Here is a 16,284-nt window from a genome sequence, read left to right on the forward strand (position 1 = left end):
CTTTTAAGCAATTGGGAATCATTCAGCGGAAGAATTTTAGAGATCTTTCAAATACTTTTCTTGGAATACCAAATTCCCTACGTTACCCGTCACAACAGTATAGTGCTTTGGTGTCACGCCTATCTTCAGGCTTTAAGTTTGTTTACGATATCTTCCAGCCGGTGAAGTAGGTACTTCCACTTTGAAAATTGTTGTTATCTTAGAAAAGTAACCTGGGCTCAGATGCGAACGTCTTGTTTGGGAATATGGATATCTTTGCCCATGCATGAAAAATTAATTATTCGAACACCGTGAGACTACGGAAATGCAACTTATTTCATTTAACTTTGAAAACATACAAAAAATTCGGAAAACTCACCATGACTTCTTTAAACTGTTACGGTAAATTATTATTAGCATTCTATTGTTCCAGGGTTTAATATAATTGGTTCAATGCTGCTGAAATTGTGTGTAAGAATCATAAACGGGCTGTATGAAATTATTGTCATGCCAATGGTTGATTTACCTGCTTTACTGTCTATCGTTACCACTTGTTTGAGTTTAAATACCCATGCCACTTTACTATAGATAAAACATTTATAACATTATCCTTTAATGTGTTGGTCAATGATTGTATTTATAAATATTGCACTGATATTTATAATTTATTTTCTCTTCTTGTCGAAAAGAACTTCATAGTTTTCCTAAGAATTGTAATATTGTAGACCAATATGGTATGACGGTATTATAATCTCGGCCATTAATCACTCATTAAGTAATAAATTTAGGTACAGGCACTATCAATAGAATGCAGTGCCATATTTGCGATTGAAAACCTGAAATTACTTATTTCAATCCATACATACACCTCCGACCGTGGTGAGTTAAATCTCACATGCACTTAAACAATTATAGGTATCTAGCCAAAATCAGAAGGCACTTGAGGTTGAAAATCATTATATTGCCGTCTACTCAGGACGTCTCGCCGTTATTTGTGCCGGTTAATCCTCAACTACATTAAATTTCTCAAATGTGTTCCTTGAAGATGAACAAAAAACGAATTGGGTGATTTTCGTCTATGATAAAACGATGGAATATAGCATAGTTTTTAGCGGGTGAATTCAGTTCTTAAATATTAATTGTGGATTAACATTTGTGAAGAATCATTCCTTCTTTTAGACTACCACAGCTTATCGGAGGAGCTTAGTGTACTTCCGATGAAATGGATTTCCTTTTCCCTCCATTGCTTCCTATGATTGCCATGGTTAACTTTTCACAGCACAGCTAATTCTGTGGTTGTATTAAAATGTACTGTAAAGATTAGTAGATATTTATTTATGGGAATACTCCTTTTTTAAAAATAAAGGCGAAAACAAATATTAGTTCCACATTCATAAGAAACATTTACATACTGGTAACAAAATAGATAAAGTTGCATACTCGTCATTGAGAATTGAAATATAATTTTGAATTAAAGAAGAATTTTGATTTGGAATGTATGAAAAACATTTTCTAATGGTATACCGGCACGCTAACATATCTAATTAGATTAATTAATGGAGACAAAATAGCAATATTAAATAATATTCCAAATTAAAAATGGAAACAATATTAGAAATATAGTATCTGTTACAGGCCAAATGATTGAACAAAATGATAAATTTTAGTAGTAGTTATTAATTAGACCTTGAAGCATCGATTTTGAAAATTTTTGCAATGGGCATGAGAAACAACTTATTAACGTGTACAGATATTCACACAGCAATAATTAGCATTCTAATATTCTTCAGATATTTTTAATTATAGATTTTAAAGGGATTCCGTTAAATTCGAAAATACGGCAATATAATCACAACTGTTGCCATATCTCATAATCTGGCTTATAGGCGAGTAGCAAGTTTAATTTTTTGCATGACATCTAATTTCATAGTGCTTCATATTAAATGTTACGTGTAGTTACTCGGAATGATCGGAGACCTGAGGAGGGGATCACTTTTGTGATGCAGTAATTTACGAAGAAAAGTTATCTTGTTAATTTTTCTACGTTTATGCAAAGAGGAAAAATTTAGTAGAGGTAACATTTCATGATAACTATAAAAATCTTTGTAAAGATTGAATCTGAATGCAATTTCACCCACGATTTGCTCAATGAACACATTCCATTGCATGATTATGGAGTTTATAGTAAGGTGACCAGACAGGAGATCAGTATTTACAGAGTGAGGTAACTAATGGGATGAACATAACTTGAAATGGCTATATATGTTTAAAGTTTTTACAGTATCGGATATGTAAATATGCTCTCTAACCATGATTGCATTTAGAATGTCTGTGTTCTAGTTTATTTATGGTGTGTAATTTACTGTATCCTCCCAACTTTTTCAAATTCTGGCTACAATGTTCCCCTCTTTCGAAGCTCAGTTTCAAGCATATTTGGATGATAGGATATCAAGCTCAAATTATGAATGCAAGAAAAGTGGTGAAAATTTTATGACACTCATTTTCATGGTAGCTATTTCAAAATTCAACCAATAAAAAAAATTGGAAATTTTTTTATCTCAAATTCATAACGCAACAATGGTATTAGCACCCATTTAGTCCAATCAATTATTATCCACATGATGAGACTTATAAGCCCAATGGGATAATTGACATCAAAAAGAATTGTGAACATTTCATGAACATATGAAAAAGTTGTGGCAAGAATTCAGTGTACATGCAAATAAAAATTGCCAGTTCACATAGGAAATTAGTTCCTTTACTTCTATTCAAACATAGAATGCACTACAAATACAAAGGTAACAGTGTTTCAATTTTGAGTGCAACCTCTTTATTTTATGAAAACTAATGAATTTAATGGTTAAACAAAGGGTCAATATATGTGGCACAAGTTTCATTGATTGAAGACCATATTGGGTCATTAAATTTGATTCCTTAAAGGGGAACTAGCAGGCTGTACTAACACTTATGAGTTAGGAGAGTGAGAACATCTCAAAAAGGGGAAATTGAAAGCAGCCAACAGAACTATAGGAACAGTAAACAGGAAGAGAACGAGACACCATATATGACAGATGAGATTATTAGGATACATGAGGGAAAAAATGGGGAATTATTACCAAGACTTACATAAGAAAGAAGGAAGTACAGAGAGAGAAATGATAAACCCTTGCGGGGACTTACAGGGTTAAAGATGCATGGTGGATACAGAGTGCAACATTATGGAGAGTTCGCAAAAGAGGGAGACGGGTGCAAAATGGTAAAAGCAATATCAGGAAGAGAGAATGGAAAATCCATGTACACTATCAAGTATATTGCAGAAAAATTATTAAAAGAGCCAGGGAATATTTAAGAAAGATGGAAAGGATAGATGGAAGATCCATTTGGTGGTGATATTAATCCTGCAAGCTGAGAAATAATATTGTGTTGATGGGAATAGCTTAAGTCCATGCTTACTTAACGGCAAGTTAAAAAGGTCATTAAGGATATTGAAATCCAATAAGTCTGCGGGGATAGATAAAATTGAAATGGAATTACAAAAAGAGGCAGATAAACCCATGAGACCAAGTGTTTGTGGGTTAAATGGGAGCATTTATGAATGAGGGATTAGGTACAAAGATTAAGTAATATCAGTGTTAGTTCCTATCCCAATAAATGAAAAGGCAGTCATAGCTGAGGACTGAAGTTATACATTTGATTTTACACACAGCCAAAGTGGTACTTAGGAGCATTAATTAAGGGATGGAGAAGAGGTTAATGATTACCTAAAGGATGATGCGTGAGGGCTCACGAATGGAGGGGTAAATGTGATGTGGTTTCTCTCTGTGTACATGCTAAATTCAAATAATTCCTATTTATCTAAGAGTCTATGTCATTGAAGCAAGATGAATGGCATAAACAGTAATCTTTTGAGAAATGTGTGTATGGAAGAATAGAAATATTGAAGTGGTCATAAATGATAATCGTAGAAGTGTGAGGCATGTTGGGGAGAAGAGGTTGGTTGGAATACATCTCAAGGAGATAGTAAAGGAAGAATGTGACGTTTCGATTGGCTAGCTAGATTCGACCTCATTAAGAAGCAATTGAAAGATCACTTTCATACAATTCTTGTGTACTATCTGTACAGCTGACGTATAAGATGGCTTGAACATGCACATAATGGGTTCAATATAGCTTGAACGTGCACCAATTCCACCCGAGGGAGCATCTCAAATACGCCCAAGGGAGAGATATTGGAATGGGTCATATTTTACTTGGGAAGTAATGTAGGCGAAGTTGAGATGTTCGGCAAGGAACGACGCGAAGGAAATAAACAAGAAATTAAATGTTCGTATTCACCATTAGGCTTGACCGTTGGCGACACAAACGTGTACGCTTAGCCGAACGCGCAAATACAGAGGTCAATCGCGATCGTGTGGTTCAGTGGTTTACCATCTATTACGGAAAGAAGATCCGGGAAGTAGAAAGATGACACTTCAGTGAAAACTGCATTAAGATGAAATCCCACACAACTATTTTTGTTAAACGCTTGAACACGTGCATATTTTTTTATAATAACCTATGATGAAGTTGTACAATTTACTCACCGATTTTCCACGGAGTCATCTCGGAATCCCTTTTTCTGAACGTATAATTCAAATCGCTTGTGAAAATATGCTTGGCTCTTTCACCTAAAACCTACGAAATGGAAGCAGAACAAAAATTAGATCGAAAAAGATTTTCTCTCTCTCACACATTACTAATATGATTTCCCCAGGCGTTCAAAATTATACATTCAAGTTTTCGAACTGATAAATGGGTCTCTTTACTTTGCTTCGCGGAGTGTACCGGTCCTTCGTAATCCTTGCAGGCTGTCTCGCCCCAAGCGAAATGACCGGAGGAGTGAGAGTTACATACTGCAGGCGAGAGGTAGTGCTGCGTGCGCAAATTCCCATGTGGAGGGGACTACACATTCTTCCGGCCGAGGGAACGAAGAGGTACGAGTATTTATTCTCGAGATGCGGGTTGGATCCATTCAACCTTGCATTTCAAGCTGACCACATGTGCAGTTTCGACGATTCAAACAGATCCACGCTGGCAACCGAGGTCACCATTCTTAGAGTCCTCATGACGGGAGGGCGTACCGATGCTTGCACGGAGCAAGTGCAAGAAGGGGCAACAAGTTAGGTGAAGAAGCCGAGACGGCGAGAGAGTATGAAAAGGTAAGAATCAAAAACAATTAAAATGGGAAGTTACGCCGCATGGCACACGGATTTCTAGCGGACTACATGAAATTCATTGATATTCAGATTGGAAATAATTAAATAACCCGTTGATTAATCTTTCTTTGTGTGTTATTAATAGTTTTCACCAGTTTCGTACGAGTATTTACTAAGGCAGGTCTTATATAGAAGTGATTTTAAATGCCTCATCATTGAAAAATCGTCAATATTTTCGTTATTTAAGTTGATGTACATTTAAAAGAAAAATTTCGGTAGTAGAAGACTTGTAAAATCATGTCTATTAAATTAAATAGCTTTATACCCTTAAATTGGAAGCGATAAACTTTTTATATTGCAACTATTAAACAGTGATGAGAGACGAGAGTAGTCGTGAGAGACATGAGTACGAAAAGTACATTCGTTCCAGTGTTTCTATTTATATACTGGGATCGCATAATTAGCCGAAAGTTTAAAAAAATCTAGAAAAGTATTTCATTTATCCAAGTTATTGGCAATATTTGTAAAAGAAATATTTGGGTTTTGAAGCTTGATACATTAATTCACTTGAGATATTAATATGTTTTACGGCAAGCGAAGTTCGCGCGCCTAAAATCAAAGCTTGACGTTTTCATCTGGGAGTCATTCGTCGCTGTTATCTTTGTTATAGACAGTAGAAGATCGAAATTCGTTCGAGTGGAGATCTGATAAGGGTGAGAGGTGAGTTTCTATATTGTTGTTCTTGTAAGTGTGTTTTTTCTGAAATGACTGATCCTTCGGAAAGTAATTTTGAAATTGATTGTAAATTATTAAAGGTATTACCTGGTTGTGGTGAGAAGGGTCATACATATTGATGTGGTAAACTGATGTTTTTAACTTCATGCTTTGGATAACTCATTGAATAACAGAGGACTGGGGTTCGCTACAGAAAGTTTTACCAAGGGGAAGAGTCTGCCATGAAGGATGCAGGACGACCTTCGGAATGAATAAGCATGACAGTAAAGAGGATAGGCGAGGTATTACCACACATGGGGTAGGTTGGGTGTGTTAGTTGCCGCGTGTTTATCTGCACTGCAGGAAAGTTTAATGTTACGGCGGGGAAGAGGTAGGGGGTACAATAATGGGGGCAACAGTAGGTCTCACGATGAAAAAAGAGTTCCTATCTTACCCTCTTTTCCATTTGAGCAACGGCAGTTTTTTGCGCCAAGAAATGTACAGAACAGCTTATTTCGGGGCCTAAGTAACCATTCGTCACAAAGGTTATGTGTTCCTCTAGATTCAGCATCAGGGTTGAGCAGCCCTAGATCAGGAGGATTGTTCAACCCAGTACCACGGGGGCTGGTCTTTAACTGTGGAGGCAATGGCTCTCGGTTTCCTTTATCTGACAGGGCGCCAATTCAGTGCCATTTAATTACCTCTCTACCAAACCCACGACCTAACTCTAACTCAACAGGAATGGCATGTTTTAAACCAAAATGGTAGACCGTCTCACAAAGGTATATGTGCTGTTGTTTGTTGCTGTACATTTGGAGAAGGAGATACCATGCAAAGGATATTTAGCTTTTGCTGTAGTGGGTCTCAGCATACCGAAAAGAAGGCAATAGAACAAGTGGTAATGTACGGAAATGGAAGTGGTCTTGAATTGAGGTAGGAAATGCTCCTTTTGAATCACGAAATCACTGAGTCATTAAGAAGTGAATTGCCCATATGTTTTTCCTGTTAATGGCACTCCTTATTTCACTTGCCTTGTCTTTCTTTTTGTGGTATAAATTGTGTGTGTGTTGCATTTCTTGTCCCAATATGTTAGTGTATTACTTTCCTGACATTTTAATTTTTTAGGAAAGTGATTTTCATTGGTAGCCAATCTCCATGCATACCATGTGCTCAAGACATAGTCACCTTTGTTAAATCAAGAGGAGTTTCAATGAACTTGTATTTCACTGTTCTCCAACAGCAAATCAATCCAAGTAGAAATGGTATTAGTTTATTGGCATCTTATGGAATTCCAATGCAAATCGTCGATAATTACATTTGGTCGTACCTAACGTCTCTTCTGGCCATCAGTGATGGAAAGCCAAGGACTAATTTTTCTGTAAGTACAAAAGACTCCTCTTTAAAAACCTGGCAACATAATCATTGGAAAAATATGGTATGATTTGTGGGGGTAAAGAGAGTGTGCCGCTAGAATGTAAAGTCTCTAGCTATTAGAAATGTTTTTGCCATTTTGGCACCTATGAAGTAAATAAAAACCATGATTGTCTGTTTTTAATATGAAAAAACTCAATAATAAAAGTGTAAATCCCTTTGTTACATAAACAATGAAAATGAATAAAGAATCCTGTTATGCCATAGGTCGTACTTTTTTAAAAATCTACTCATAAAAACTTTTGATTTTAAATGTTTTTTTTCTTCATTTTTCAAGGATGGAAGTATGGTGGATAAAATTTATCAAAAGGCTTGGGATGAAGTCTGGTCTCAACAGCTTGGAGCAGTCCTTCATCAGGATCTTCCAAATATTCTGAACCATCAGAGCCTATTTGATATATTTAACCAAGCTAAGAAAATAATGATCTCAAAGGAGCAAACAATTCTCCAAAGTTCTTTCTACTACTGTAGCATACAGTTTATTATATTGTAAAATTAAGTATTATGCGGTTTTTTGGAATATAAAGATATTTTTTTGAGTACTTTAAATAATTGCTCCTTTTGGGAGACATTAATGTTATGTCATTCCAAGAGAGAGTCTAATGAAGGGTTCTCTACCATAGAAGACTCGCGTTGATTAATAAGATAGCTCGGGCGACAGCATAGGGTGACAACATAGTGCTGGATACATCTTAGATTAGGATAGGGAAAGTAGATTATGAATACAAGGAGAAGGGTTTGTATTAAATGAAGAACACAGAGTATTTTTCCACTGTTCATTATTTAGTATGAAAATAAAGAACCGTTAAAAAAAGACTGCTCTTCATTTTATGAACTTAAACTTCCGCAAAGTTCAGCCTGGGACAATTGAATATAGAAGGGTGTGTATTTAGGGGAAGAGTGAATCTCTTGGCGCATTCTCCTCAGAGATATTGGCAATGCTCAAACCTTGTATTTAGAAATATAAGGTTCATTCATGTGGTTATTTATATCACAAGGCTAGAAATTTAAGTTTTGTATGTTTGTCATCATTCTGTGTGTATCAACGGGATTGCTTTGTACCAATTATAAAGATGGCATTTATAAAAACCACTCATTATGCTATTAGGTGCTAAGATGTAGCTTTCACACCACCACATACTAGATCCTGCCCCGCAAAAGTTTTGTACCAAATGGGGTATACTGGAATTGTAGCTGTAGGTGATAACCTCATGATAATTGGAAATACCATTAGAATGCTGTTGTTTGCTGATTTTTTAAAAATAATACTTGCTTGCTGAGGATTGTGATTGTCGTTTTTTTGTGTTATATTTCTATATGTTTGATTGCTGGTCAGTTATTAATATGTTTCTAAATTGCAGCATGTCCTTGGTAATTGAAATTTCTTTGAGAAAAACTTTTAAAGTTTTCATTGGAACCTGCATTGAACGGTATGCATATTTACATGCCATGATGCCCAAAAGCTTCTTCAAATCATGTGATGACTTGTACAATCTATCTTCTGGCATTCTCTTCACATTCCCCAGCCATTTCAATCTGTTGCATTTTATTTTGGAAACAGTATTAGGATAATCATATTAGCTCCGTCGTTGTGGCAAGATGAAGAAATGAGTGAGGGCTAGCACTTTGTCCTATTCATTTATTTTCCTCTCAGTTGAATTGAATATATATATAATCAATGTATATTATATATATATAAATATATATATATATATATATATATATATATATATATATATATATATATATATATATATTCTATGTATTATATATATATATATTCTATGTATTATATATATATATATATTCTATGTATTATATATATATATATATATATATATATATATATGTATATTTTTAAAAATAAAAATTCTCATCAGTTAATATTTAAAAAAATGTTTTCTCTTAATTGCAACTTCAAAACGTTGCAAATGTTTAAGTGCAAGTCAGTGCACTTAAACATTAGGAAAAGTTCATATTCTTTCGTCATCTTGTTGAGCTGCGTTTGGTGGCGTTTCCTTTAACATCTCTTTAAAGTACCCTCTTGCTTCATTCCGTAGGTAAGGCATCATTTTCCAGATGTCCCCTTTTATCTTTTCTGGCAGGCCAAAGCATGTTCTGGTTAGAGGCAAATTGGTATCTTGAAAATTTTCCACCGTCACACTTTCGTTTGGGAAGCTTATACTTTTGCCTCAGTTTGTCAGTTCGCCAAAGTTGGTAACCACTTGTACCTAGGCTGTTAGTGGAAGCTCGGATGCAGATGAAATTCTGGGCTTATTTGTATTCAGGAAGGCCTGGGCTGTTTTCTTGAAATCGTAAAACTCTTCTTCAATCATGCATGTAAATGGATCGTTATGGGCTCCGCTTGTAATTACTATGGCAATATCCTTCAGAGTGTGAGCCTGGCAAATGTTTTTCCTCTCCTTAATCAATGCGAAATCTCTGTCGCAGCAGAGAGAAGTATGCTCTTTTACTGGAAATTTGTGCACAATTTCAGAAAAGAAATTATTTGCTATTAGAAGTGCATCACTAACATAAACTGGTTTTTGTTCTGGCCTCCACAGTTATCTTACCAGCAGATGTTTCATTTTCCCCCTTAGGTTAGCCATGGTCAAATAGTTATAAACACATGATGAAATTTCTTTGTGAGCATCTCCCACCCAAGTTTTTTGACCAAATACTCATGCAACCAGTTCCAGTAACACTGTTGTGGATACCAAAGTTACAGCATGCAACTTGTTTAGAATAGTACATCTCAGAGTGAGTTAGTTGTGGGATGTACATTTGCTGCTGTAGATCAAAAGTTCCAAAGTATGCATCCAAAGATTAAGCATTTTTCTCATCATCACTCATTGCTTTAATGGCAGCGTCAGCTTGTCGATGGTGTTGATCGGCTTTGTATGGCAGACTGACAATGGAGCAACTAATGTCCACGTTGTTGCAGACTGGACGTTACAATGTTTTGACTTGCACTGCTAATTCTAGTTTTGTTTTCTCCCACTTGGGTTAGCACTATCCAGACAAACTGTATTGCCGTAGAAAGACATGGCATTTACGATGTGTTTTAGTATGAAAAGTAATATTTTCCAATTTTGGCATTTACAATGTTTTGGAAATGCACGATGCATATATGTGTGGAAGCCAACGGGAAACCACCACATTAGTCTCCCTAGAATACGCAGTCCTCCATTCAAATGCGACATAATGGCTTTCCTCCCGGTAAAATAGTCCCACAAATGTATCTTCGGGTGGGGGCCACTGAGAGGGAACATCAAAGTGGATAAATGCAGGATGGGGATATGGAACGTGAAATCATTGGAAGTATGCAGGAAGTTGGAAAATGCCAAGATGGAAATGGACAGATTGGGTATCAACATCCTAGGAGTGAGTGAGATTAAATGGGTTGAGACCAACAACTTCTGGAGCCATGGATACAGGGTGTTATACTCGGGAGAATTGCAGGAGTGGGCTAGAAGGGTCAACTCGTGCTGGCAATACATTCTACCTAAAAAGATCTGTTAATCGAAAAAACCGTTTACGTGACCTATCCTTTAAAACCCATTAAAACAATATTTAATATAAACATTTCATATCATTTAGAAGAGCTATGCCGAAAAAATTAAGAAAAAAAACTTTATTCCAAGGGGGGACCTTCGGGTTATCAATGCAATGCCTCTACCACACTACACACGAGCTATCACTATCCTTGTAAGATTTTGTTTTATTTAAGTTGCGTTTACTTTCCTCTGGTTAATTTATTCGAAGGATCTTGAGGTCATCAATCATATTCCTCATCATCCCAACTAATTATACCTAAAAAAACCTCAAAAAAGAATCTATAAAGATCAATACATAGAAAAACATGTTGAGAAAATTTTTAAAAATAACTTCTAATTTTAACATTTTACAATATAGACCAAACATTTTTTTGAGAAATTTAAAAGTTAATATAAATATAATTTCTTTTACGGGAAGTGAATCGAAGATCTTTGGGTTATTATTTCAACGCCTCAACCATACTACCAACGAGCCCCAAGGAATTAAAAACAAATAAAAATACCCAGATTTTTATTATCCGGAAGAGTACAGTAGCTTATATAATTTGATGCATTAAAATTTTTCTGGCCTATAAATCCGCCAATATTTCACATTTTTAGCCATAAACTGCCCTTCTTTTGTTATAGATTACACATTTAGGATTTTAAGAAAGCAAATCTGCCATTTTTTCAATTTCTCCTTGAAAAGTAGCAAACTTAAAAAACTCAGAATTAATCATCCGGAAGAGTAGAATAGAGTAATTAATGTGATGCATCACAATTTTTCTGGACTGTAAACCGGCGAATATTTCACATATTTAGTCTAAACTGTCCTTTTTTGGTAATAGATTAAACGTATATGGTGTTAAGAAGGCAAATCTGCCATTTTTTCAATTTTTCCTTGAAAAGTAGCAATACCTTTAGTCTTTGGCTTCCACGCAGCAAAGTAAATCCTAAAAATTGAACGTAACGGTGTTATAAGTGTTCATTGTTACAATAGTAAATTAAAAAGCCTAGAATTTATGAATCGGAAGTGTAGAATAGCGTAATTAATGTGATTCATCAAAATGTTTCTGACCTATAACTAATATCTGGTTGCAGTGACGAAAATAAATGCCAGGAGCGGACTTTTTTTTTTAATTCTTCTCCGCCAAATTAAAACGCAATTCAAGCCTCCGCATCGGTTTTCACACAATTATTAGTTTCGCTCCGTATTAAATTGATACGTAAGTCATCGCTGCGGTCTCCTTTCCTTCGGTTCCCTTCATGATGGACATGGATATACTATGCATACTTAGTTTTATCTTAGGGTAGCCCAATGAAACCAGTTAATTGAATGAATTCACGCGTCCCTTCTGTGTAACTAAGGGTATTTCATTAATTGCCTGCTATCCTTACCGAAATTTCCATTTGTTATCAAGCTCTCCAAACAAATTTATGGAAGCCTTTACACAGAATTTGTTTTGCTGCTATGTGAATGAAATATTTACCGCTCTTCATTTAGTCTACATTGATTGTAACCACTTCGTATTTTTAACGAGGTCAATTAAACATTGTGCATGCTTAACTATTAAGACCTAACGAGTATCTGGAATGAGTAATTTAATAGTGAAATTAATGTAGCTGATCAAGAGAAACTGTAGCCGACAAGAAACAAGATAACGAGAACATTGAAAGGGATCAGGCTGTTTGGAATGTGTGGTACCTGTTATGAACTAAATATAATAAGAGCCAAGAATGCGTGGGTATGTATTTCGTAAACTTATTTAAAGCCTTAAAACGCTCCCATATCAAGAGGCCAACGACCATACCACGATGAATACACCGGTTCTCGTCCGATCACCGAAGTTAAGCATCGTCGGGCCCGGATAGTACTTGGATGGGTGACCGCCTGGGAACACCGGGTGCTGTTGGCATAACATTTTTTACGCTTTTTTTCCGTTTAAAAACAAATTATAGTAGTTTTTTACATTTTCCACCAATTGGTACCTTAATTTCACAATTTTTAGCAGCCCTTTTTACTAATTTCAGATGTTTTCCTCTATAAGTTCGGACATTTATACATCTTCAAGGCTCTGATTCACGTGAAAGTTAATCTAGAAACTTACCAATCAAGATCTCGCACATCCATAACTGCACCACGAGGACTAAAGTTTAAGCTTTAAGTTTTTTTAATGAGAGAACTCATCCATGTCTTAGAAAATCAAGAAAGGATCCCAAATTTCCCTGAGATGCTGTCATGGTCACGACTACCTTCTGTTTGATCTCCCACTGAACTGGCCCAATAGTGCATTATATAAACCTCAAGTAAAATATGTGCTTTTTCTAACCTCGTCTTCGTGTACACAAAGGGACCCCATTTCCATCGACCAGACATCCATTCCCTTAACACAAAAAGCGACGGGATCTTAAAATGTTTCGGCAGAGAGAGGGTTTTTGGTAGTGCTTTTTACTTGCTAAGTTTGGCTAAACCTTATTAATGGAACAAGAAATGAGAACCAAAGGTGTTAGCTATAGCAGGCAACAGAAATGAGAAAATATGGAACCAACCCATCATTGCTCTCTTATTGAGAAGAAAATGTCACCACTTGATTACTTTTCCTGAACATCCTGTATGTCAATTCAACCCTTTTTTGACCATTGAAAATATTATCACTCAATATATTTCCGTTTCTTGGACCTTTAAGCTCATTTAGTGTCTAATGTGTGTGTGTGTCTCTTTCTTTGTCTGCCTTTGCAGGGAACAATCAATGAGCCTGGACTGGGGTTGCTGTCATGGTGGTCAAGCTAATGAGTCAGTCCAATCTATTGAAGTATCACAGGGCCATTTGGCCATATGGGATCTTGCTTATGAAAGACATGAGAGGCATTGCATTGATGTATCACCCATGGATGTATGGCATTTGTACAGTGTTTTTCCTTTCAAATTGCTGCATTTGAGATGACTTCATGCTGTTTCAGTAAAAGTTGTTGCAAGGTGTGTGTGTGTGCTCGTGAGAGGAATTTAAAATGTGCCCATTTATTCTCTTTGCAATTGGATGTAGAGAAAAGTGGCTCCGAACAAACTGCTGAAAATTCTGTAGTGTATCTTCTGTTTATTCCAAAGAAACTGCGGGAGGTGTCGAAAAACTAACCTTTTTGAGTCATCCGGTAATGTGCCTGACATTGCAATAATTTCCAAAGTGTAAAAATCACTTGCCATGTCCGGGGTGCCAGCTAAGCTTCACCTTTTACACAGTGCTCAGTTCATCCATAATACTTAGATATTTATCCATTCATCCATATTCAAGATGGCTGCTGTGTCGGGTGCCCATGTATTTTCCTCCCTGCTTCTTGTGTACTTTTTGCTAGTGCACCCTGGTTTTTCTGCAAGTTTTCTTTCACTGTTTAATGGTGAGACCTTTCCCGTCACTACCATCATTCATGATACTCATGATTCAGCATTTTTCCTATGCTCCAAAAGAATATTTGTTTTTCCCTATGCTCCGCTTCTTGCCTAAGTCTCGTCCGCTCTCTCTCCCAGAGATCCTGTGCGAACTCTGCAGGTAAGTCGTCTCTCTAAGACCCAAGGAAGGCCTGGATGTCTTTTGTGATCTCCTGAATGAGGCCATGGTGGATTATGTCCACTCACCAGGTATTTCGAAGAAGAGACCTTTCTGGCATTCACCAGAAATGACTCTTGCTCTAAATAGCAAATTCAACGCTTGGAAATTGTGGAAGCGTCACCACAGTCCTCATGCCTGTGCCTCTTTTGTGGCCCTTCAGCATCATACATGCTTTCTCCTTCGTTGTGACTACAAAAACTATGATCATGGAATATCTGAGGGAATTTGGGACCACTCCAAAAGATTTTGGTCACTAATCAACGCCAGACGGAAGTTACATTGAATCCCAATTTCAGTTTTTCATTAGGATGAGTGATTTCTGTGTAGTGACCATCCCTCTGCTTTTAATAACTACTTTTGCTTGATCTTCAACCTCACCTCTCCACATTGCCCACAATTCATCTCCCATATCTCAACCAATCCTCAGGAAGTTCTGAACTATTTAACTGTGTTACCCTCTTCAAAATCTACTTGATTTGACCATATTGGCTCTCTTTTTCTGAACTACACTGCTTCATCACTTTATATTCCGATCTCCATTCTTAACAACTGATTCTCCTCCAGTGGCATCTTCCCTTCTCAATGGAAGACTGCAATTCAACCCCAAAACTAAAATCTGGCCGGAATGTTTATTTCAAAACTACCATCCAATCTCCATATTGCCGGTGTTTTTAATAAATTTTAAGAGTATCATTCATGATCGACTTCTTCACTTTACCCTCCCTTACATCTCTCCCCATCAGCACGGCTTCTCCCCATTAGACCATGCCTCACTAATCTTGCCATTCTACACGGCCATATCACAAACTCTTTTGTGGTTAACTCACAATTGGATGTTTGCTATATTGATTTCTTGAAAGCTTTTGACTCCATTAACGCTGCTGGTCCATAAACTCAAAATATTGGTACAATATATATGGCATTTTCCTTTCTTTAATCCCCAGCTTTCTCAGTAAACAGCATGTTCTTAGTGATGGCATTTAGGCCACTCTTCTTTCTGTACGTTCTGGGGTACCACAGGACAGTGTCCTTGGCCCTCTACTCTTTTCACTCTACTTACACAACATTATTGACTATGTCATCTGCCTTGGATGCAGTATTTTGCTTAATGCAGACGATTGCAAAATTTTCAAACAGATTGATTGCCCATCTGAAGCAGTTTACCTACAATCTGCTCTTAATTCCATCACTGCTTGGTGCTCTGATTGGCAGTCATGCATTAATCCCTCAAAATCAGCTATTATGACCTTCTATTTAAAGTGAAAACCACTTACGCTTTCGAACACTCTTTCGAACAACCCTATCCCATCTGTCGGTTCTCACTGCGATTCTGGTGTAATTTTTTATGCAAAGCTCACCTTTCGCAAGCAAATTTAAATGATTGTCTGGAAAGCAATGGCAATAGTCGGCCAATACTCTTGCCCTTGGGATGGTATTTCTTGGTTGTGTCCTCCCAATTTCAGAATACTGTTCACCAATCTGGTTGATGGCCTACCCAACTAATTTAGAGTCACTCAACAGACCTCTTTATTTCTTCATTGCCATTTCCCGTTATCGCATCCCTTCCCACAAAAATACAACCTGGGACCTTACTCTCTCATCCCTTGGTATTTCACATCTCTATTGCCATCGATTGCTATGCGATATGATATTCTAGCACAGCATCTTCAACGGAACTCTCCATAACAACAACCTTCTTCCTCTCTTCTCAGTTTGTGTTCCCCCTCAACCAGCACGTAACTTGAATCTGATGCAGATTCCAAATTTATGACTCTCAACATTTCCTATTCCATCGACTCTCCGCTACATTTAATTCCCCAACCA

At 36.7% G+C, this 16,284-nt stretch overlaps 1 protein-coding gene and 1 non-coding gene across 3 annotated transcripts; both read left to right on the top strand.

Annotated features, from left to right (window-relative positions):
- Positions 1 to 5,154: 5,154 nt before the first annotated feature.
- LOC139687861 (uncharacterized) lies at positions 5,155 to 8,205 on the top strand. 2 transcript variants are annotated; one of them, XR_011700673.1, is made up of 3 exons: positions 5,155 to 5,177; positions 7,014 to 7,266; positions 7,597 to 8,205. XR_011700673.1 is itself a non-coding variant. In XM_071585194.1 (3 exons), the coding sequence occupies exons 1-3, from the start codon at positions 6,718 to 6,720 to the stop codon at positions 7,810 to 7,812; spliced, it is 573 nt and encodes a 190-aa protein (XP_071441295.1). In that variant the 5' UTR covers positions 5,901 to 6,717; the 3' UTR covers positions 7,813 to 8,205. The 2 variants fall into 2 exon arrangements, 1 of the variants encoding a protein (XP_071441295.1); XM_071585194.1 differs by lacking the exon at positions 5,155 to 5,177 and adding an exon at positions 5,901 to 6,821.
- A 4,447-nt stretch (positions 8,206 to 12,652) lies between these two features.
- On the top strand, positions 12,653 to 12,771 carry LOC139688460 (5S ribosomal RNA). The gene has a single exon (XR_011700763.1). It is a non-coding gene; the product is annotated as a 5S ribosomal RNA (ribosomal RNA).
- Positions 12,772 to 16,284: the final 3,513 nt, after the last annotated feature.

The sequence above is a fragment of the Hetaerina americana genome, unplaced genomic scaffold (genome assembly GCF_022747635.1).
Source record: "Hetaerina americana unplaced genomic scaffold, ioHetAmer1.1.p SCAF_2, whole genome shotgun sequence".
Classification (NCBI taxonomy): domain Eukaryota; kingdom Metazoa; phylum Arthropoda; class Insecta; order Odonata; family Calopterygidae; genus Hetaerina; species Hetaerina americana.

Excerpts from the sequence above, each read along its gene's own strand:
- LOC139687861 (XM_071585194.1), top strand. The coding sequence starts at position 6,718 with ATGCAAAGGATATTTAGCTTTTGCTGTAGTGGGTCTCAGCATACCGAA. Across the intron at positions 6,822-7,013 it reads GGAAGTGGTCTTGAATTGAG|GAAAGTGATTTTCATTGGTA; the intron begins GTAGGAAATGCT and ends TTAATTTTTTAG. Across the intron at positions 7,267-7,596 it reads AGCCAAGGACTAATTTTTCT|GATGGAAGTATGGTGGATAA; the intron begins GTAAGTACAAAA and ends TCATTTTTCAAG.